The sequence below is a fragment of the Pelodiscus sinensis genome, chromosome 20 (genome assembly GCF_052426305.1).
Source record: "Pelodiscus sinensis isolate ZL-2025 chromosome 20, ASM5242630v1, whole genome shotgun sequence".
In the NCBI taxonomy this organism is placed as follows: domain Eukaryota; kingdom Metazoa; phylum Chordata; order Testudines; family Trionychidae; genus Pelodiscus; species Pelodiscus sinensis.
In genome coordinates this window covers 582,174-605,902 of record NC_143071.1, presented here as the reverse complement: position 1 = coordinate 605,902, position 23,729 = coordinate 582,174, and the positions used below count along the sequence as shown (strand labels likewise).

The following is a 23,729-nucleotide window of genomic DNA, read 5'->3' as shown; positions in this document are numbered from 1 at the left end:
TTGCATGCGACCCTCAGGGTCTTGACTCCATCCATGCCCAGAGACCTGGAGTGGCTCTTCACCATCCACTCGTTGAGATGGGGGTACCCAGACACTTGAGGCAAGCTGCTACCACTGCAGTGCTGGGGGCTGAATGGCAGCACTGCAAACTGGTAATGCGCCGGACTCACCATGTAGCAGAGGAAGCACCTGTAGAAGTAAGTGTCCTTCAAGTCGAGGACGGCATACCAGTCTCACGGCTCCAGGGAAGGAATGACGAGAGGCCAGGGAGACTATATGGCCAACAGTGATGGCCAAGTGGGGGGGGAGGGGGGGTGTTGGGGGGGAGGAAAAGGGGGGGAGGAAAATGGAGTGTCACTTACATGCAAGAAACCTGTGCCACACTCACGGGTCTTAAATCCCGGGGCATGCCCTGTCCCCGGGCTGCAATCCCTTCTCAAAAAAAGGGATGCAAGTTAGACACTTCGAAATAGCAAGTGAAGCCGGGATTTAAATTTCCCACGCTTCATTTGAATAATGGCAGCTGCATTTTCCCCCTAAATGGGGCTTTTCAAAAGAAAAATGTCTGTTTAGACAGGGATCGATCGAAAATAAAGCCCATTTTCAAAAGATCATATACTCATTTTTTGAGGCACTGGTGCACGCGGCGAGCACAAGCACCTGACGTGAATAAATAATATAATATATGGAGCTATACCATCTCATAGAGCTGGAAGGGACCTTGAGAGGTCATTGAGTCCAGTCCCCTGCCCTCATAGCAGGACCAAGCACCATCCCTATAAATAAACATGAGTAAGCACTCGAAGAACCAACTTCTGTGAAGAAACCAAGCCCTGAGTTTTGGGATAAGTTCCTGAAGTCCATTATACCTCTCCATGATGGATCAAGTCAGAGAGCTCTGTATTGCTTAGGTAAACCCACTCGGTTCCACCAGCTGTGTGTTTTGAGATTTCAGAGGCATCAAATCCCATCCCTACGCAGGGAAAGGACAGGGTTCCAATGCTCACTTTTCATGTGAGCCCCTAAAACCTACACAGCTTGAACAGACGACTACGAAGAAGCCTCCCGCTCACGATTTTCCTTGCCATTAGCAAAGGCCTTTCTTAAAACGGCTCTTGTTCAGTCTGTGGGACATTGGGAGGGGGGATGCCACTGAGGCTGAAAGGGACTCTGGATTGGAGCTGGTCTAGTGAGTAGACTCTGGCCCTGGGTCGGTCACATGGGTACCAGGCAAAGGGCAGACCTGGAAGGCTGAGGGACTCGACTGACTGCCTGGAATGAGTCCCAGAACTGCTCAGAGCTAAGTGGAGGGCTAGCTCACTCACTCACTGAGGAGAATGCTAAATGAGCTGGTTCCCAATGGAAATCTCTCAGTAAGGGCAACACTAGATTTAGACCTGTACAAAAATGCCTCCGCCACCAACACAGCTGCCCGGGTCTGTTACTGGCTCCTTTCCAACTTGAAGTCATGGCCAAGACAGACCTGGGCCGCTGACAGAGGGAAGAGGGAGCAAAGGGGGCAGCTGCCCCTGGGCCTGGGGCTCAGAGTTGTCACCACCACTACACAGCAGCAACAGGCGGCTCAGGCCGTTTTAACAATAATAATAATTAAAAAAAAAAAAAAAAATCACCACTGGAGCCCCACATAGTGCGGTCCCGATGATGCCCGGGGTGGGGGGGTGGCAGCTAGCCCCCGGCTCTGCCCCTTCTGGGGACCCAGAGCTGAGCTCCCCCACCTTGCCCAGAGCCCAAAGTCTGTTGCTAGCCCTGGATAAGAGGTTCAAGAAATAACAAGAAAATAAAAATAGCAAAAGCTTCACTTGTACCTAACAGAGGAGTTGCCAGACCAGCCTCGACCCAAGGTCGACATAGTCCAATATCAAGTCTAACAGTGGCGGAAGGACTGGCCCGTAATGGAACAACTTACCTCTAGAGGAAGATTCTGCCTAGCTCCCCCATCAGTTACCGCTGGCTTATGCTGGGAGTAGGTCGGTTTATACCCCTTAGGATAAAATCCTACCAAGTACTTGGCTCCGTGAGGTCTTGTGGCAGTAAGTGCCAACCAGATGTTGCATCAATATATTTACTCTGATGGGTTTTAAATTTGTGGAACAGAATGTGGAACTGGGGAGCCCAATTTACTTCTCTGGGAGAAGTATTTCAAGAACCAAAAAAACAAAAAAGCCCTTCCTGTCCCATGTCTCTTCTCAAAGTTAAAATGTCCTAATCTTTTCTCGCTGCTGCAGATCAAAGCAATGCCCCTGTCACTGATCCCTCTCTGCTCCGGTCTTGGCGAGTAGCAGGAAGCAGAGAACAGTGCAGAGGAGGGGTTACCACGGATTCCTATTAATGCTTCTGATATTTTCAGCCCTTTTGGGTTAATACGCCCTCACGATGAGCACGCTGTCAAATTACAACCTAAAGAGCTGTGAACAGTGTGTCTCTCCACCTACTTCCTTGACTGGCATGTCAGGCAGCCCAAGTTTACTGCCTCAAAGTCTGTTTGTTACGATTAACGAACGAGAGAGCAGTCGTGTGTGCACAGAGCTACTCACCACCTGGGAAAGGTACCTACCCACAGCCGCCATTCCTCCTGGGGGCAGCTGGGCCTCTTTGATGCAACGCCCCCTCCAGTAGGCAGCAAGAACGGCCTCCTCATGGCTTAAGGAGCTATCCGCATAGCCGCAGGCCAGCTCTCCCACCGAGTGGCCCACAATCCCGTCAGGCTGCAGGTCCATGGCCTTCAGAATGTCGATTTGGGCAATCTAGGGGACAAGCAGGACAGCGTCCCGGCAGGGTGGTGAGATGTGCGTTGGAAATGCCAACACGGCTCTGGACAGGGAGGCCTGAGGCCCTTCCTAAACTTACTGCTGCTCCCGCCTCCGCCCCTCACAAAGCTCTGGCCAGACAGGCTCCTAATGCCGCCCCCAAGCTCAGTGGAAGTTGCTGCAGCTGCTCCTGGGCAGGGCGCACTCAGCCTTGGGACTGCGCACACCAGCCCTGCGCATACTTCTCCTAGCTCACCACCGGGCTCCCCGGGCCTGCTCCTTCGGGGCTCATGCAGCACAATACAAAAAGGGCCAGGAGCCAAGTGACAAAGACGGGACTAGTGGCCTGGCAGACAGAGCAGGGAGAGGGCCTCGTCCTTACCTGAATAGCAGCCAAGCCCACGAACGCATGGACAGTATCTTCAAACGTGTTCTCGTCGGCACGCAGGAGCATGTCGGATACCTTGAGTCCCGTGTCCTTCAGAGCCTTGTCGGAGCGCAGGATGGACTGTCGGAACAGCTCCAGCTGCATCAGGCTCAGGCCCATCCCCTTCCACTGTGTCCCCATGCCTGGGGGGGCGAGAGTAGAATGAGAGCCTTGCTCATGGCACCCCCCCTCCCGGCCCAACTCTGGCTCTGGAAAGAGGTCGAGTCAGTCTAGGAGAGCATCTCGCAGACCGCAGGGAGCTGGAGACACTGCCCTTCAGTGCTTCTCCTGGGATTTGTTACCGTAGGAAGGGAAATTGTACGAGATAGGGGATTATCTCCAGACTGCCCCTGTGATTAATGCAGTCAATGGCGGGGGGGATCAATGCAGTTTTAACTAGTGCCCACACCACGAAGTGAAGCAGAAGAAGGAACAGAACAGAGCATCCAGACAGCCTCAAGCCTCCAAAGCCAGGACAGACTCAGAGTACGACCCCCTGCAGGTGGCGTTACCTGAGCAGATGTACCAGAGTGGCCTCCCAGACGCTTGTGCCTGCTGAACCTCCTTGATGTCACTCTGACTGCCAAGGACGGTGTAGCCCCTGTAGGGCATGGATGAAATTGGGATCCCAGAGAGGTCATTGAGCAGGGTCACAAAGGAGCTGTGCTCCCCCAGTCTTCTGCTTTGCTCTAGTAGCGTTTCCACTGCTTCCTGTGTCCTGCCACAAACTTGGACCAGTCGCGGCAGATCGTGCGTCTCCAGAGAGCAGAATTTCTTCTTATTTGGTCTCAGAATGACGTGGACATTGGAACCTCCAAAGCCAAACGAGTTGATACTGACAAGGCCACCTTTTACTGGGACAGGTTTAGTAACCACCTGGATCCGGCCATCCTGTAAGGCCAAGATCTCTGGATTTGGGGTATTGTAATGAATGTTAGGAGCCCACAGCCCATGTTCCAGAGACAGAATCACCTGACGAGAGAACAGAACAATTTTGGTTTAGACTTATTTTTAACAGACACCTTGTTAGTTTTGTTCTACAAATATCAGACAAATCCATTTCTGCAGTCAGTCTATTGGATTTGAAAGAGGTCCCTGTGTTACAGATGCTGAAACTAAGGCACAGAAAGCCTAAGGAGCTTAGATAAATCAAGGCCACAAAAGAAAGCAGGAGCAGAGCTGAAATGATAATTCTGCATTCCTAGCTCTGTCCACACTCTACCCAGGAGAGTGCTCTGTCTTACTTAACAAGTGCATCCCTTTTCCCTCCCATCAGCTCTCCACAAAAATCTACAGAGCTCATTTTTCTTTTATAAGAAAATGAGAAAGGCCAGACAGGTCAGACTAAAGCAGTGTTTCTTAAACTGTGTTCTGTGGCACACCGGTGTGACACGAGTCAGAGGTGTGCTGCGGAGAACAACAGATTTCGAAATGGCCACCCTTAAAGGGGTAGGCAACTTATTTTTTTTTTGCTCAACCAAAAAAAAAAATTTTTTTTTTTTAAATGATTTTGTTTGGTGATCCTCGGTCTTAAAGTTTAAGAAACACTGGATTAGAGGTCCATCTAGCCCAGTGGCCTGTCTTCCAACAATGGCCAATGCCAGGTGCCCCAGAGGGATTGAACAGAACATGGAATCATCAAGCGATCCCTCCCGTCGCCCATTCCCAGCTTCTGACAAAGAGACACTAAGGACACTATTCCTGCCCATCCTGGCTAACAGCCATTGATGGACCAGTCCAGCATGACTTTATCTAGCTCTTTTTTTAACCCTGTTGAGACATCCCCACCAGCAGGATGCAGACCTACCTGACGGATGAACTACTACAGGTCTGGTCAGGGTGGGAGGGAATCTTGCATCAGACACGCCTTGGCATACGCCTTGCGCTCTGTACAGGGACAGAGCCCAGCACTAATGGCTCTTGCTGTCAGAGGCTGGACAGCCTCATGCAACGGAATGGACAAAGGGCCTACAGCAGACAGTGCACTGGGCACAGAGACCTGCGCATGGAGACCAGGGCTCTCAAGGCAACCCCAAGTCTACGTTCTGCTCCACTTCATTAAGTATCTTGGAGAGCAGGGAACTGTGCCAGGAGGACGAAACCCCCTCTGGTGGGACAGAGACCTTAGCACAAGCTGGAGAACCAAGCTGTTTACAGTCCTTCATACAATGAAGGAGGAACCAGGCAGAACTGAGGGGCAAAGTCAAATCAGTATCTTAGATGCCTGTATACAAGGGCAAGGAGTATGAGGAATAAGCAGGAAGAACTTGAAGGGCTAATAAATAAAACACAACGATGACATTGCTGGTATCAGAGACTTGGTGGGATAATATAGAGGATTGGAATATTGGTACAGAAGGGTACAGCTTGCTCAGGAAGGATAGGCAGGGAACAATAGGAGGTGTTGTTGCCCCCCCCCCCCCACACACACACGTGGAGATGGATATAGGAGACAGACTTGTTGAGAGTCTGAGTGAGGTTAAAAGTGACAAAAACAAGGGTGATGTCATGCTAGGGGTCTACTACAGACCACGTGCCCAGGTGGAAGAGGTTGTTGTTTGTTTTTTTTGTTTTTTTGTTTTTTAAGGCAACTAACAAAATCATCCAAAGCGCAGGATTTGGTGGTGATGGGGGACTTCAACTATCCAGACATATGTTGGGAAACTAACACAGCGGGGCACAGATTACCCAACACAAGTTTGTGGACAATTTCATATTCCAGAAGATTGAGAAAAGCTACTGGGGGGAAGCTGTTCTAGATTTGATTTCAACAAATAGGAAGGAACTGGCTGAGAATTTGAAAGTGGAAGGTAGTTTGGGTAAAAGTGATCATGAAATCAGAGTTCATGATTCTAAGGAATGGTAGAAGGGAGAACAGAAAAACAGAGACAATGGATTTCAGGAAACTCAGAGAACTGGTAGGGAAGGTCCCATGGGAAGCAAGACTAAGAGGAAACATAAGAACGGCCATACTGGGTCAGACCAAAGGTCCTTCTAGCCCAGTATCCTATCTGCCGACAGTGGCCAGCACCAGGTGCCCCAGAGAGGGTGGACCGAAGACAGTGATCAAGCGATTTGTCTCCTGCCATCTCTCTCCAGCCTCTGACAAACAGAGGCTAAGGACACCATTTTATCCCCTGGCTAATAGCCTTTTATGGACCTAACCTCCATGAAATTATCTAGCTTCTCTTTAAACTCTATTATAGTCCTAGCCTTCACAGCCTCCTCTGGCAAGGAGTTCCACAGGTTGACTACATGCTGTGTGAAGAAGAACTTTCTTTTATTAGTTTGTAGAAGGGAGTGTGTCGAACACAACTGAAGAGAGTTGGCAATTTTTCAAAGGGACGTTATTAAGCACCCAAAAGCAAGCTATCCCTCTGCATAGGAAAAGATAGAAATTAAGACAAAAAAAAGACAGCCTTGGATCAACCAGGAGATCTTGCATGATCTAAAAATCAAAAAGGAGTCATAAAAAGTGGAAACTAGGACAAATTACAAAAGATGAATATAAGCAAACAATATAGATATGCAGGGGTAAAATTAGAAAGGCAAAGGCACAAAACAAGCTCAAACTAGCTACAGGCATAAAAGGTAACAAGATGACATTCTATAAATATATTAGAAGCAAGAGGAAGACCAAGGATAGGGTAGGCTGGCTCACTGCTCGGTGAAGAGGGAGAAACAATAACAGGAAACTCGGAAATGGCCGAGGTGCTTAATGATTTCTTTGTTTTGGTCTTCATTGAGAAGTCTGATGAAGGAATGCCTAACATAGTGAATGCTAGTGGGAAGGGTGTAGGTCTAGAAGATAAAATAAAAAAAGAACAAGTTAAAAATCACTTAGAAATGTTAGATGTCTGTAAGTCACCAGGGCCTGATGAAATGCATCCTAGAATACTTAAGGAGCTGATAGAGGAGGTATCTTTGAAAAATCATGGAAGTCAGGAGAAATTCCAGAAGACCAGAAAAGGGCAAATCTAGTGCCCATCTATAAAAAAGGGAAATTAGAACAACCCAGGAAACTACAGACCAGTCAGTTTAACTTCTGTGCCAGGGAAGATAATAGAGCAGGTAATTAAGGAATTTATTTTCTTCCAGATTTTTGCAGATGAAGTAACAGCCAGCATGGATTTATAAAGAACAAATCATGTCACACGAATCTGATAGCTTTTTTTGATAGGATAAGCAGCCTTGTGGATAAGGGACAAGTGGTGGACGTAATAAGCCTAGACTTTAGTAAGGCATTTGACATGATCTCACATGATCTTATCAATAAACTAGGGAAATACAACCTAGATGGGGCTACTATAAGGTGGGTGTTTAACTGGCTGGATAACGGTTCTCAGAGAGTAGTTATTAATGGTTCACAGTTATGCCCTTCCCGCATGACAAGTGGGGTTCCACAGGGGTCTGTTTTGGGACTTGTTCTGTTCAGTATCGTCAGCAATGATTTAGATGATGGCATAGAGAATACAATTAAGTTTGCAGATGATACCAAGCTGTGAGGGGTTGCAACTGCTTTGGAGGGTAGGATCAAATTTCAAAATGATCTGGACAAACTGGAGAAATGGCCTGAGGTAAACAGGACAAATGCAAAGGACTCCACTTAAGAAGGAACAATCAATCAGTTTCACATACAGAATGGGAAGTGACTGTCTAATGACTATGTAGCAGGAAGGGGGTTCCATGTTTTCCATGATTCTGTGGCCACTTCATTTACTGCAGAATGTATCCCAAGTCTCCGAACAGAGATCTAGAATGCGAGTTCTCATTTAGAAAACAAGACTGCAGGTCCTAGACCTTATGGCAGTGAAGAAAATCTTCCCAGCCTGACTAGAACAGGAACAGAACCACCACAATGTTTGCTTAGCATGGAACAGTCACTCCAAGACTACACTGCCTCCATGTATGTAGCCATGTTAAAATCGCCATCACTGGGCTTTATATGGCCATAGTCAGTTCTCTCTGCTGAGCAGTGTAGCGAACTTTCATCCAGTGGTACTGGCTACAGTAGCGGATAATGAGGAGGTGGCAGGCCAGCTGGTTGGTCTGGGCCAACTGGGAGTTCAAACGCAAGTCTGCTCCTCCATCCCCCACTGGAATCACTTGCCTTTGCCCACCAGTGACAGCAAAGAGATGCAGCCTCTACCCAGGACGAAAACCTCCTGCCACTTCCCAAGTGCCAATTACCCATTTAATGAAGAACCCTCTGCGCTCTGTGTAATTCAAGAGTCTGCAGAGAGACCTGAGTGGCCTGTCTGAGAATTTACACCCTGCTTGTTGCTGAGCCTTTGTAACAACTTTCAAACAAGGCAAGAGCAGAATGGGCTGCATGGTTAACCAGACCACCTCCTAAGTCCCTCTTACCAGCAGAGCTAAATACCCGCAAGTCAGCGCACACAGCACTAGGCCCATAGAGCAGCCATGGCTCCACTGTTACCTTACCTTGGCTAGCGCTGCAAGGCCCGAGGCAGGTTCCGGGTGGCCCATGTTTGACTTGGTTGATCCAATCAGCAAAGGCTCTCGCACCGATTGACAGAAAATATTTGCAATGCCATTCACTTCCTGGGGATCCCCAACCTAAGGGAAAGGGAGTCAGAGTATAATGTTTATGTTCCTATCGTGTGAGCAGCTGCTGGCCGTCCCAGTGTTCGGACCAAACCACGTGAGCAGGGACAGAGTGAAGCCACTTTCCCGTTTCATTACAGATTCCCTGGAGGAAGCTAGATTAGCTGTCTCCTGCAAAGCACAATGTGATCTGGAGCTAGTCCCTTACCTGCAGCATCAAAGGACTTGCAGGCTCCATCTGGACTAAGCATGGCAAGTTTCATGAACTGAACAGGTTTCAAGAGGAGGTTGACCCCTCCTACCAGGGCAGCACTGCACCCTTCTACAAAGCATGCACAGTGTGCAGCAAGCCCAGGGCTGTAGGTTCAAAGGAGGACAAAACAAAACCCAACAAGGATGGTGAAGGGAACAGCTAGAAACAGGAAAGTTGATTCATTTGGAAAGGGGGGGGGGAGGAGACACTGAAGAGGAGAGGAAAGATGCTAACACTGGAAGGAAAGTAGAAGAACCACAGGGGAAGATGAGACAATGAGATTATGCAAACCTTGGTGCCTGTACCATGAGCTTCTACATACTCCACTTCTCCAGGCTGGATTCCAGAATCTCTGTAGAGAGACCTGACCAAATCCTGCTGCATCTCCCCCGAGGGAAATGTCACACCTGGAACAAGAATCGTTATCAATTACTCAGGCCCATCTGGGGGCAAAGTTTCAGCAACCTGTTTGCTAATTAGGATGACTAGGTTCCCGAGGGAAATCCCAATAGACTTTTCGGGTCTATGCTCCTGTTTCCAGCACTAAAACTGCACCAGTACCACCACATCAAGCCCTCTGTAAGAGGAAGGGGAAAAAGGGAGGGTAGGGGAAAAAGGGAGGGTAGCCTTGGAATGAAATTGTTGGATTTAAATGTTGATATCAAAGACCCTTGGCTTCTCCTCCTCAAAGATGGAGCAGAGCCTCCCTGGGAGAAGGAAAAGGAATTTGTTGGATCATCTCCTGTCATGAGAACGCCAATAGTTTGCTAAGGTAACAGGTCTGGGAGACCCCTGGGGAGGGCAAAGCTGATCACCCTCCCATTACCTCACACAGAAGGCAGAGCCCACCACTCAACTGGATTAACTTCTGACAAGAAGGGGTCAGAATTTTCCATCAATCAGAAGAAACAGGTTCCAAGCCCCCAAACAGGGAGCTCCAGAAGTTAGCAGCAGCCTCAGTGGCACTGTTCTTGGGACAGACATGGAAAAGGACACTAGAATCTCCGGGTTTCCCAGATATTTGAGACCCACCTTGCTCCTTAAAACCATCAGTGTTACTCCCCGCATTGACTACTGTAGCATACACCCGTTTGGCCATGGATTTCTTAGTCAAGAGAACGACCACTACAGCTTCGGAGCGACAATATCCATTCCCTGTGGGCAGAGGAAGAAACGAAAGCTAAGAGAAATCCATTCAGCCCGGTGTATGACAAAACACTGAAATCTGTGCACTGAGAGCTTGTTCCTGAAGAGCCTTAAAAGACTGACTGTCACTTTTAAGGCATGACAGATACAGCTAACGATCAGACCTGAAGAGGGGGCTCCCTCTTAGCCTACGAAGCTCTGGAACCCTTTCCAATAGGACATTTCCCACCTGCTCCCACCCCTTTTAGGTAACTGGGCCATGTTGTTCTTCCCCGTCCGTATAATGTTTATGTTGCTATCGTGTGAGCTGCTGCTGGCCGTCCCAGTGTTCAGACCAAACCACGTGAGCAGGGACAGAGTGAAGCCACTTTCCCGTTTCATTACAGATTCCCTGGAGGAAGCTAGATTAGCTGTCTCCTGCAAAGCACAATGTGATCTGGAGCTAGTCCCTTACCTGCAGCATCAAAGGACTTGCAGGCTCCATCTGGACTAAGCATACCAAGTTTCATGAACTGAACAGAAGTGTTGGGTTTCAAGAGGAGGTTGACCCCTCCTACCAGGGCGGCACTGCACTCTCCATGACGAATTGCCTTGTAAGCATTCTCCAGCGCAATGAGGCTAGAGGAGCATGCTGTATCGATGGCCATACTTGGTCCTTGGGGAAAGATAAATACAGTAACCACCAGCACCCATTGCTTCGTCTGTTTGTTGCTATTCAGAACCTGCCATTTCTGCTCTCCAGGGACAGGAGCTCTGATCTCTACAGAAGTGGATCAGGAGATGGATAAACATTAAAGAACATTAAGGGCATCCAGATGCATTGACAAGGTAACCCTCCTTCCCTGCTGACCACCACAAAGGCCGGGTCAGACAAACTCTGCCTTTCCCACTTGCTTTTATGAACAGCATAATGTGCGGGAGCCGCAGGTATGTCATCACCTAAGGAAGGACTTGTCCATTTCTCTGTTCCAACCACTAAAATCATTGTCCCTGGCCAGATTATTTCTCCCCCTGCAGCTTCCTCCTCGGCCCTGGTCTTGCTCTTGTGTAATCTGCCCACCTTCCTCACCTCTGCCCTGCCTGTAAGACTGTGCAAGCACAGGGCTTGCCTATTCCTTCACCTGCACTACTGCCGGTGTCCTTCTCGCCTCCTTTAACTCTCTAGCTTAGATGAAGTAACTGCTCCCTCTGCGAGTCCTCCTGGGATCCCTCAACAGTAGCCAGCATCTATACTGCCCTCCACCATGCGCTTGCATAAACAATCACACATCTTTTCCAGAAGGTTTTCCCACCATCCGCCTCTTCCCAGAAGCAAGGTTCCCTGTAAGCTGCACACCTGTGCAGCCCTTTTCTGAGCCCTGCACAGAGGTCCCTGTGCAGGTAGGGAGCTCAGTTGATCAGCTGGGGAGGGGAGGGAAGGGGAAAAAAAAAAAAAAGTCACCCTCTTGGAGGAGCAGAAGCAGCAGCAGCTATTGCTGCTGCCTGCTATAAATGGAGAAGCTGGCTCCAGCCTCTACTCCAGGGCTGGGCAACAGATGATCTGCTGGCTGGATCCGGCCGCAAGAGCCTCAGCAGACACCCTGCCACCTGCCTTGCACCTGCTGGGCACCCCAGAAAGCCGGGTGCAGGGCTATGTGTGTGTTTCTGAATGCTGAGAACCTGGAGGCAGGGGAGAGGCTTCTCATGCTGCCCCCGCCCCCAGTAGCTCCCATTGGCCAATTTCGACCAATAGAAGCTGTCTGGTTGCAGGACAGCTTGCATATGAAGTGCTTCTTCCCTCATCCCCAGGGCTCACAGCATTGAGTTTAGAGCAATAAACATGGCTCCTGCAGCTCCCCTGAGCACATACAGGGGCTGGAAGGCAGGGACCCTGGCTAAGGAACCTGCTGGGCTGCTGGCTTGGAGCCAGGTAAGGTCTCCCATCCAGCCCCTCCCTCCCCCACCCCCACCCCTCTGCCCTCCTACCCCATGGAACCCAAACCTTCTGCACTCCTGCTCCCATCCCCATACCTTCCCAGACACTGCACCCCCTCCTACACCCCTCCTCCGGTCACAACCCCCTCCCAGACCTTGCACCCCAATCCGCTATCCCTGGTCACCGCCCAAATCCCTGAACCCCCTCCCAGACCCTGTACCCCCTCCTCACCCCAGTCCATTACCCCAGGCCATGATCCCCTACTTCACTCCTTCCCTCCCAGATCCCACACCTCAACTCCCTTACTCCCAAGCTCCTTTCTGCACCCAACCTCCATTCCAGACCCTGACACGGATCCATTAATATTATTGAAGAATGCGGCCCTCGACCACTTACCAAATACACAGCGTGGCCTCCCTCACAAATTATTGCCCACCCCTGTGTTAATGGCTTACGGTAAGAAAGAAAAAGATTGTTTGAACAGAAGTTTTGAGTGTTGCAGATCATCTAAAACTCTGACCTTAATGATTTTTTAAAATTCTGTGTTACTAATTAATATATGCTAAACTGTACTGCATTAAGGCCAGATCTTTGCCATCTGGTAGAGTTCTGGCTTTTAGGAAGCCAGAGGGCTAGGTGTGATGCTGGCTGTATTGTAGGATGAAACCTTATTTGCAAGGTTTCACCACTGCAAGAGCTTTGAAACATGCATCTGTCTGTGTCCTTGTGTCTACGTAAAGGACCCCTCACCCGCCGGATGTCATGCCAATGCCCTCTCCCAGCTGCTGGTACTAATCAACGCCACAGGGCCCTGGGACACTACTCACCTTTTAAGTCAAAGAAGTAGGAAATTCTGTTGGCAAACATAGCACGCTGGCAGCCAGTCATACTGTATCCAAGCAGCTGTTCAGGGTCTTGGCTAAATGCTTCGCCAGCTTCTGACCCACTCACACCTACCCAGACACCCGTGTCTGTGCCCCGCAAGGCAGCTGGATTAATACCTGAGAGGAGAGCAGAGGGCACATCAAACACCAGGCACCATTGCCAATGGAAGGACAAACTGGCAGGATTAGGTACGTTTAGCACTAGGGGTTCTGCAGCTTGTCTAGGTTTACAGAACAGCAGGATCCTCTCCCTGCCCTGATTTGTCAGCTGATGAATTCCCTTCTCTGCTGCCTCTTTGCTCTGAGATGGTCTCAGGAAGGGATTGTTTCAGACACATCTCCCCTGACGGATCTCACAGCAGAGCTCCACCAGAACCTTGAAGCCTATCTTAGGGCAGCTAGCGGCTTGCTGGGATGCTGTCTGTTCACTGTTAAGAGTGCTGGGTAGAGACAGCGCAGGCTGCACGGAGTGTGGGGTTTGGATGCAGACTGGGTATATATAACCTGGTCAGTTCTATACAGAAGGAGGAAGTCTGGAGGGGGCAGGAACATCTGACCCCAGGAACAACGGAATGGCATTGGAGGACTAGGGGAACCCAAGTTCTGTAACCTGGATTGCAGTGTGAGGCTACAATGCAACGTGGGTGGGCTAGAGCCCCCGTTTAAGTGAAACAAGGATGCTACCCCATAGCTCCCAGCCCGGTTTCAAAGCACCCTTAAACCCATGGGAAAAGGCCTGTGTGGGACTGGTAGTGGGCTTGGGCTACAAGCCAGGAAAAAGTCCTGGTGCAGTCTGCAATGAAGACGAGTTAAAGCTGAGCCCCAGAGAACAAGAGCAGGAAACGTGCGTGGCTGAAGGCTGAGGAAGGACAGGGCCAGAGTGTGTGGAGATTTTAAGCAGTTTTTCTAAAAGGGAGAAGGACACCTCATTACTACTAGGCACTGCAGATGTCACTATTTCACAAGACATCTAGGGTTCATCTGCTCAGCACCTTATACTCAAACAAGATACCCAATTAGTGCTACACAAATTGGGTACCTTATTTCCAAATAGCATATTTTGAAATCTGACATCTACACAGTGCCAGATCTTGAAACATGCTATTTCGAGACATCCCTTAACCCTCACGGAACAAGTCTCAAAATAATGGACATAAAAATCTCGAAGTAGCAGGTGCATTCAAGAGACGGGGGGTAGCTATTTCGGGACAATTCTGGTATCTGAAATAGCCCCGCTGTGTAGATATACCCCTAGCGAACCACGAAACAATTCTCAAGTCTTGACTCAAGAGAAATAAAAGACTTTTGATACCATAGAACCAGGAGTCCTGCAAAATGAGGCAGAGTCACGGAACATCCATCCCTGATGCCTCCTTTCACCTCCTCTCCATGAGCTCTTACCTTTTCGCTGGCACAAACATGCTTTAATCTTCTGCATTTTAAAGGAGGGGGAGGGAGAAGATAACCCTTCCATCACCGCAGCTCCTTTATATCTAAGCTCATCCAGCACTGGTGCCAAGACTGCCTCTCCTCCAGTTCCAGCCTAAGCCCTCTTCAATCTGTCTTCTGCCCCTTGCACTCAACCGAAGGGCTCACCGGGACACTCCATATCAGGGGACAACCACGTACCCCCCCTTCATCAGCTGAATATCGCTGTGATATGGCATGTGAGGGACCGGGGAAAGGTTATGATCTGCTGAAAGCCACTGCTCTATCTACAGAGGTGCATCGTCAAGGCAGATGAAGTTACGAGACAGTGTAACTCAAATCCAAGTGTCCAGATACTAGCTCTCCATAGACAACAAGAAGGGCCGTGACCAACACCTGGGTAGGTGCTAAACAGGCATCACCAGCCACTGAACTGTAACATCTCGGCTGGACTATCCTAGTACTGAAGGGACCTCGAGAGGTTGTTTACTCCAGCCCCTCGCTCCCATGGCAGGACCAAGCACCATCTGCCCATCCCTGACAGGTGTTTAACCTGCTCAAACACCGGATGATGGAGATTCCACAATTCTCCCACCCTAGACAATTTAGTCTGGTGCTTAACCACCCGGACAGGCAGGAAGTTTTTCCTAATGTCCAACCTAATGGTCCCTGGCTGCAGTTTGAGCCCATTGCGGCTTGTCCTGTCCTCAGAGGCCAAGGAGAACAATTCCCCCCCCGCCCGTGACACCCTTTTAGGTACTTGAAAGCTGTTACATCCTTCTCAGGATTCTCTTTTCCAAGCTAAACAAACCCGGTTCTTAAAAAGAAGATGGACAAGGACTCCCTCTCAGCAGACACACTGGGGTTGTTTCAACTTGGGACTCAGCAACACCCATCAGAGATACCTGAACAGGTGTCCTCCAAACACACGGTCTTAAGGGTACAAAACAGAACAAAGCGAGTGGTCCTATGCTTGGCCTTCCCCTACACGGCAAGCAACAAGGGCCCCTGGAAGACTGACTCCAACAGCGGTAACGGGCCCAAGTGTCAAGAGTGAAATCCCTGTACTGTCAACGGCAATACCGGCGGGTGAGAAAAGCTGCTTCATATAGCTGTTGCCCAGCTTCAGGGTGGTTGAGAGTGTTTAGACTGTCCACTTAAGATCTGCTTTCCCTATGGCGCAACTTGGACTTTTGCCTGTCACTTAAAATCTGTTTTTTTAGTCCAACTTGTTTTCCTGTTTCTCTCTACCAGTGAGTTTGCCTGAAGCGTCTGGTACATCTGCTCAGGGTTACGAAGGCTCGTGCACGCCTACTCTCCATTCATTGGTTCACCACTTCATCAATTAGACCGCGTATCTGGAGGTACCGTGCTGGGAGGAGGGTCTGGCTGGTGCCTCGGTGTAGCTTTGGGAGCATTCACGCAATCCAGCTGGGGGTGGGGCTTCACATGCTTATGCTGAGTGGTAACGGCCCCTGAAGGGGTTTGCTGCTGGTCACTAGCAAAGCATTGGGAGAGACTGCCCAGGCTGGAGAGTCGAGGGGTCACTCCTGTCTCACGCAGCAACCTGGGGATCCCATCATATTCAGTGTCACCAATGATCTCTCTAGCCAAACTGCATAACCATGACTCCATCCTCATCCTCCCTGACCGCTCAGCCCCCTTGACACAGCTGGCTAAGCGCCTCTTCTTGCAATCTTGTCCTCCTTGGCTCCCACAACCCCTCCTCTGGCACATCCTTCAGATCATCTGCCTCATACTTCCTCCAGCTGCGGGCAGGGGAGGTTCCTCAAGGCTCTGCCCTTGGACCCATTCTCTTCTCCCTCTATATTTTAGGCTGGGTAACTCTCCTCCCCCGCAGAGCCCTGAGCCCCTCTGAATGGCCATGGGAGCACTGCTCTGTGCCCTCTGAGGGTAGAGGGAGGGCTCAGCATTGTGCTCTGGGTGGCAAGAAGGACTGTCTACTCTAGCCTCGCCCCTTCCGAGGCCTGGAGCTAGACCCCCCCCTCACTTTGCCCCATGGTAGCTGTTGGTCCTGCTGACTACATCCCTCTTCTCCATCTCACGGCAAACACACTCCTTGCCTTCCCTGCCAAAGCCCTTCCCAGCCCCTCACTCAGCACAGACAGGCCCAGCAGACAGAGCTGGTCTTTCATGCTGCCACTCACACCTGGAAACACCCACCCAATAAACTCACTGGCTTCCTTCTAGCAGCCTTGCTTATGAAACCTGCACCATCAAACCCATACCCTCTGGGTTGCTGGGGTGGAGAGAACAGTGCCTGGAATGGTGACCAGCAACAGCTCATTATTCCCCTGTCATCGGTCTCCGTTCAGTGTCTTGGTGCTGTCTAAACCCTGTCCCAGAGAGCGACAAGCACAATGGGGTGCTGGACCATGACTGGGCTCCAAGACCTGGTGTCAATACATACGTAGTAAGAGCTGTAGGCGGAACGTTTCTGGCTTGGCCACTGAGGAGGGGAGGGGAGGGGTCTCATTTTTAAAAACCCTAAATCCAATCACTTTTAGAGAAAAAGTTTTTTTAAAATAGGTATCATTGACATTCCCAAAGGTTCCAGGCACCGGCAGGGGTGGAACAAGGGAAGACCCCAGTTTGAGAACCAAATTTCCATGTAAGGGAATTATGGCCGTAGAATCCAATTCCACATGATTTTCCCTGGACTGAGGAGATACCCAGGAACACATCACTGGATGGTCTGCCGTTCTTCTTGAGCTTTTAATGAGGATTAACATTAACTCCTCCTTCCCTTTCACTGCCCTGGACACTGGAACATGGCCCTTTTAGTAGACCGTAATGGAAGTTGGGCAACAGGAAAACTTTTCTGGGTGAAGAAGATTTAGCAAACTGAGCTTTCAAGAGATTTCCTAGACCTGGTCCCAGCGAAGAGAACTTAGTTTTGAAGTGTCACTTGCACCAGTTCTCTCCTCTCTATGGGCAAAGTCCTAGAACTCTCAAACTCTGTGGCTATGTCTTTACTGCACCTGTCTGGCACAAGAAATATGCAAATGAAGCAAAACATGGAATATTGCTGCGCCTCATTTGCATAATTAAGGAAGCTCCATTTTTGCACAAGAGGTTTTTGAAAAAGAGTCATCTACATGGCATCTTTTTACGCAACCCCTCCCCTTGCGCAAGAGCCATTCCGCATTTTTTTCAGGAAGAAGAATGGCTCTTACGCAAGGAGGGGGCTTACGCAAGGGGGGGGGGGGTTGCGCAAAAGCCTCTTACACAAAAACGGAGCTTCCTTAATTATGCAAATGCGGCCCAGCAATATTCCACGCTTTGCCCCATTTGCATATTTTTTGCGCCAAACGGGAATACTATACACATAGCCTATAGGAGAGTTTACTTAGACAAGGGCAAGAAGACTCACCTCAAAACCTCAGAGGCCCAAAATCCAGTTTTACATCTGCAGTAGTTCAGCTGCTTACCTCCATCCAAAATGGCTTCATAAGAGGCCTCCAACAGCAAGCGGAGCTGAGGATCCATTGTATGAGTTTGTTTGGGGTGAACCCCAAAAAAAGAGGCATCAAATTTGCTGATGTCCTTGAGTTTTCCATTTCTCTTGGGCAGCCCATAAAGTCCTGAAGAGAAGAAACATTTAAAGACAACTTCAACAGACAATGTTTTTGACAACGGTGTCATCAGGACTCATGTCAATTGTGGTTATTCTGAATGGCAAGTCCTATGACAGGTTGAAGCACTCTAGTCTGGCAACATCCGTGGTCCAGTATGATCTGCGTTGCCGGATGTCTGCTTATCATGAGTGTGGCTCAATTTCCCATGGTCCCATTAAGTTTATTTACAGCCACCAGTCATAGCTCTCAGTGTTGTGCTGTTATTTAGCTCTGATTTACAGAGGCTTAGCCTGCACCACATTTCAGCACAGGACTAATACATTTTCTTTGCACCCTTTTAAAAAACAGCCACATTGGGTTAGGCCAAAGGTCCTTCTAGCCTAGTATCTTGTCTTCCCACAGTGGCCAGTGCCTGGTGCTCCAGAGGGAAAGAACAGAACAGGGAATCAAATGATCCATCCCCTGTCGCCATTCCCAGCTTCCGACAGAGGCCAGGGACACCAGCCCTGCCCATCCTGGCTAACAGCCATTGAGGGATCTATCATTCATGATTGTATCCAGGTCTTTGAGCCATTATAGTCTTGCCACAGGATGTTGTTTAGGCTGAAGAGTTCCACAGGTTGACTGTGTGAAGAAATACCTTTTTTTTTTTTTTTTGCGCTTCTTTTAAACCGGTCACCTCTCAATTTCATTGGGTGACTGCTAGTTCGTTGTGTTATGAACTATACGAAACAGAATTGTAAGAAGAGTAAAGCTCCTATAGAACCCTCTCCACACTTAAATCCCATTTGCTGCTCTCTGGTATTGCTCAGCAAACTTGTGTTCTGGCAAGTTGCACCAACAGAAGCAGCTTCTACAACACAGCGTGTGCCTGGTGAGCTGTGCCACCAGCTAGCAACACAGCAGCTACTTTCCACGTATGCAGCTGATGAGCTTTCAAGTGCGTCTGGCACATGCACTTCCCTTCAGTTAGAAAAAGGATTTTCAGTGGACTGCCAGATAGACGAGAACATTATAACCAGGATATATGACAAAAGACTGAGGTGATCTTGCTACTTCCCAGCCCCCAGATACCCCGTCCCACCCTCAGTAAACAGCAGTGTCACTAGAAATGCTGCTTGATGCTAACAGCTAGACACTGCTGATGGTGCTGACAGTTGAAACTGCACTGCTGAAATAAACAGGGGTGAACTGTGAGATGGTGAAATTTGCAGAGGATACCAAACTGCTCAACACACTTAAGAGCAAAGCAGATTGTGAAGAGCTTCAAAAAGATCTCACCAAACTAAGTGATTGGGCAACTAAATGGCAAATACATTTATCCACATTACATTTCAAAGTAATGCACATTGGAAAAAATAATCCCAACTACATACACATACACATACACATACACACACACACACACACACACACACACACACTGATAGGGACTAGTTTGGCTACAACTACTCAAGAGAAAGATCTTGAGTCATGGTGGATAGTTCTCTGAAACCATCCACTCAATGTGCAGCAGCAGTCAAAAATGCAAACAGAATGTTAAGAGTCATTAAAAAAGGGATAGAGAATAAGACAGAAAATATCTTATTGCTTCTGTATAAAACCATGGCACTTGAATACTGCGTACAGATGTGGTTGCCTCATCTCAAAAAAGATATTGGCATTGGAAAAGATTCAGAAAAGGACAACAAAAATTATTAGGGGTTTGGAACAGGTCAATCTTAAAGTTTATTTGGCTCTCACTCCGTGACAGAGACCACAATAGAGTGGACATGATCAGATCCTTATCCGAGCAGGAGACTGAGGCCACAAAATTCAGGAACACCAGACCAGGGATGTTAAAGAGTTACCCAGTAAGCATGAGGCTTACTGGTCTGCTTACCACTTAACCGGCTCTTGCCAGCTAACTTCAGCAGTGGCCAAATGCACCAGGCTGGAGCAGCCCTGGCTATGGAGGGGGTGGCAGGACTCCACAGCCGGCAGCTGGACCTGCGTTAAGCAATAGCACCTAACTGTTTTAACTAGTTAACGATTTTAGCATCCCTACATCAGACGTGAGTTCATGAGCACTGGCAGGGCTTTCCTGCCAAAGGCTCCTTTCCTGGAGCTCACCTGGAGAGCTCAGGCTCCAAATGCAGACAATGTCAGGGCTCACCTGGCTTCCACCTCCGATCATCTTCTGTGACCATGTCCACTCCACTGAGTAAGTTCTCCCAGAACTCTTGCATGTTCTCAGATTCTGGCAGCTTTCCTGCCAATCCTGCAATCACCACGTCCTCCATCTTCTAACTTCTCTCTGGAAAAGGAAGTTACAGAAGTGAGAGCCACTGGCCAATTAGCCAGGTAAACAATCATGCAAAGCACAGGCGGTGTTGTCCCATCATGCTGGAGGCAGTACCCAAACACACACTGTAGGAAATTGGACTCTGCCCTACACTGGAACCATCTGTGCACTCTGCAAGTGCCCCAAAAGAAGGTCTCTTCTCTTTGCAAACCCTGCTCTTGCTTGAGAAGCAAAGAATACAAAAAAGTTACCCCCTCGCTACCCAACAGACACACTGGGGCACTGAGGAAGTCTACTTCCTTTGCCACAGCTAGGCAATGGGACCAGCACCCGTAGGAAAACACCCCTAACGGTTGGAACACTTCAGAGCATGCTGACAGACGAGATTCTGACCGCAAGCCGCTTACAAGCTAAGGCCCTGATCCTGAAATGGGATGCAATTTGTGAAGGCCGACTGCTGTGCTTGCATGGAACATTAATGAACCATTCCTACACAGATCATAATCAGACTGTGAATTGATACAGTCAGCATAGATTTCAGGTGCAACTCTTATGTTAAAAACCCTCAACTGCACTAACAACTAAGGGATGGACATAAAACCCGTCTCCCCAAGAAAGAGGGAGCAGGCAGCTGGATCTGCAGTAGTAACTTGAAATTAGAGAAGGGGGAGGAGTCTCTCTCCTCCTCCTGACAACTTCAGACAGCACGAATGGTCTGACTAGGCTGGAGCCTGGGACTCAGGGGATTAGGTACTTGAACTCTACTTAAAACAACTCACCTAATAGCTATAGACAAAGTGGAATTTTCCAAAACCCTCCATACCTAGTGAGTTAGAAACCCAAAGACCACTGAAAACCCAGCTTGGAATTGCAATGGGACTTGTGCTCCTAGATCACTCAGGAATATTCCAGTCAATAGTGCTGGTTCTGGATCACCTTTCCCAGGGTTAGAGAGCCTAAACTTGCCCACTTGTTATTGCCCCTGGAGTTGCTTTCTTATTTTAAAAGAGAGTCAGAAATGCAAGATATTCTCCATGAAAAAAGGCAGAGAATTTTGGTTTTGCTGGTGACATTTTAACCTCCTTGCCTAAGAGATGGTATATGTATGAACATGGCTCAGAATACCCTGAGATTCAGATTTTTTTTGGCACCTTTGCAAAAAAGTCTAGGCAAACTGGTTTTGTGAAACTGGTGTTTTTGAGCAAGACCATTCAAATGCTGTAAACTTAGAACAAAAATTCAGTTCTCCAAAGGATTTGTCTTCTCTCCAGGCACTTTATTTTGTTGCCCAGACAGAACCCTGCTTTCCACATAGCTGGGGACAATCTTGCAGATAGTGTACCCATTTTACAGCAGTCCCTGGAATTGATTAGTAGGTGCAGAGGGCATTAATCACCTACAAAAAGCTCAGTCCTCTTGGTTGCTCAGTTTATGAAGCCTGGCCAATACACAAACAACCTCACAGGGACAGATTCAGATCTCATTTACTGCTCACGTAACTCCACTGAAGTCAGCACAGTCACTCCAGACTTAGAACTGTATAACCAAAACACAAGTCTGACCCATAGAAATAGAAACGGCTAATTAGCTCAGCAAGTCCACCCCTTCTACAAGCAAAAACAAGATTCTCCTAACTGGACAGTTTCAATTTTCCAGTCTACTGTAAAATGCCTCAGGCAATGGAATTTCTACTGCTTCCCTGGGAAACACTACTACAAATTAATCGGTCATGTAATGAGGAAGCTGGCATCCAACTTCAGTAGGCATTGGATCATGCCCTTTATGAGAAAAGCAGGCAACACTAGGCCAAAGAATTATGTTCAACAAGAGGGCTACGTCTACACTGGCCCCTTTTCCGGAAGGGGCATGTAAATTTCACTAGTCGTCGTAGGGAAATCCGCGGGGGATTTAAATATCCCCCGCGGCATTTAAATAAAAATGTCCGCCGCTTTTTTCCGGCTTTTAAAAAAGCCGGAAAAGAGCGTCTACACTGGCCCCGATCCTCCGGAAAAAATGCCCTTTTCCGGAGGGTCTTATTCCTACTTTGAAGTATTCCTTTGAAGTAGGAATAAGACCCTCCGGAAAAGGGCACTTTTTCCGGAGGATCGGGGCCAGTGTAGACGCTCTTTTCCGGCTTTTTTAAAAGCCGGAAAAAAGCGGCGGACATTTTTATTTAAATGCCGCGGGGGATATTTAAATCCCCCGCGGATTTCCCTACGACGACTAGTGAAATTTACATGCCCCTTCCGGAAAAGGGGCCAGTGTAGACGTAGCCGAGATGTTTCATTATTCCTGCTCACCAACACTAGCAAGTCAGTGCTATTGTTTGTATTAGCATAGGGCCTACGAGCCCTAGCGAAGGACAAGGACCCCACTCTGCTAGGCACTGTACCAATACAGAGCAAAGAGCCTGCCCCAGAGAACTTGAAACTTAGTATAAACATGGAAGAGAACAGATGGATAGAACCAGAGATAAGGAAGTACCAGAAAAGGACAATGTGTTCTTAGCACATTGGCAGCCCAAATCCACAATTTTTTTCATAGGCATCAAGGAAAAAGTTCTCAGGAGAATACTAGAATAAATTTGCAAACATGGTCCGGGAGCTCCTACCAGGCATGAGGGGCGCTATGAAGAAAGTACAAAGAGGCTTGTTTGAACATTGAACCAGCTGCAGAAGGTGGCTGGCATCCCTGGCCCACTGGAGGCAGGAGACGACTTCTCAATAGTGAATAAAATCAGGTCATGAAGGGCCTTGAACATAAAGGCAAGCAGCTTATGTTCATGCACAGAGGAGAGCCAGGGGATGCAAAGAGACGTGGTCAAATCAGCAGGCTGGGAAAGTTACCTTTGTGGCAGCATTCCAAGTGGAGATGCACGAGGCAGGATTACATTTGTCAAGGTCAGAGAGAAGGATGTCTTAGATGCTGCATAGAAAGCACCTGCAAGAGTTGGAAACAGCCTTGACACGAGAACCAGGGAGAGGGCTGAGTCAAAGAGGACACCCAGGTTATGGGCCAGATGGCAACGCTGTCTGAAGAGATTGAAAGAGGAGGGGAAGGGCATTAAGACTTCTGGCTTTAGCCATACAGAAATTGAGCTGTTAGAAGTTGTGTTTAGACAGGACAGTGTCATGGAGAAGCAGATCTGTGAACTGTCTGCACAGAGCTGCTCCCTGAATGTGTTTTGTGGATAAGGTTATACAACTAAGGAGCAGGAGACAAAAAGGGGGCCAACAACAGCCCTGTGGAACCCCTGTAGAAAGTATCGGGTGAGGGGAGAGGAGGAGAAGCCTCAAAGGAGTAATTGGCAAGGTACTAGATGAACCAGGAGAACACAGAGTTGCAGTTGTCAAAGGAGGACAAGATTCTATAAGAGCGGGATGTGGCCTGTGGTGGTTCGGAGCTTTTTCTAAGAAGTCAGAGATTTTGGCAAGAGCAGTTTCAGTGGCACGCAAGG

The 23,729-nt window shown here is 48.7% G+C and overlaps 2 protein-coding genes across 3 annotated transcripts in view; both read right to left on the bottom strand.

Annotated features, from left to right (window-relative positions):
• The window catches only part of FASN (fatty acid synthase), a 63,672-nt gene extending 43,389 nt beyond the window's left edge, over positions 1-20,283 (bottom strand). The window contains exons 1-10 of the mRNA XM_089771853.1: positions 20,144-20,283; positions 17,842-17,994; positions 12,905-13,078; positions 10,617-10,817; positions 10,049-10,171; positions 9,308-9,423; positions 8,641-8,775; positions 3,708-4,167; positions 3,151-3,338; positions 2,576-2,765 (exon numbers count right to left, since the gene is read on the bottom strand). Coding sequence (XP_089627979.1) covers positions 2,576-2,765; positions 3,151-3,338; positions 3,708-4,167; positions 8,641-8,775; positions 9,308-9,423; positions 10,049-10,171; positions 10,617-10,817; positions 12,905-13,078; positions 17,842-17,994; positions 20,144-20,270 — 1,867 coding nt within the window. The 5' untranslated portion in view covers positions 20,271-20,283. The remainder of the gene's footprint in view (positions 1-2,575; positions 2,766-3,150; positions 3,339-3,707; positions 4,168-8,640; positions 8,776-9,307; positions 9,424-10,048; positions 10,172-10,616; positions 10,818-12,904; positions 13,079-17,841; positions 17,995-20,143) is intronic.
• The window catches only part of CCDC57 (coiled-coil domain containing 57), a 173,555-nt gene continuing 169,972 nt past the window's right edge, over positions 20,147-23,729 (bottom strand). For both annotated transcript variants that reach the window (XM_089771854.1, XM_089771855.1), the window contains exon 19: positions 20,147-20,284. The gene's annotated coding sequence lies outside the window, so the exon portion shown is untranslated. The remainder of the gene's footprint in view (positions 20,285-23,729) is intronic.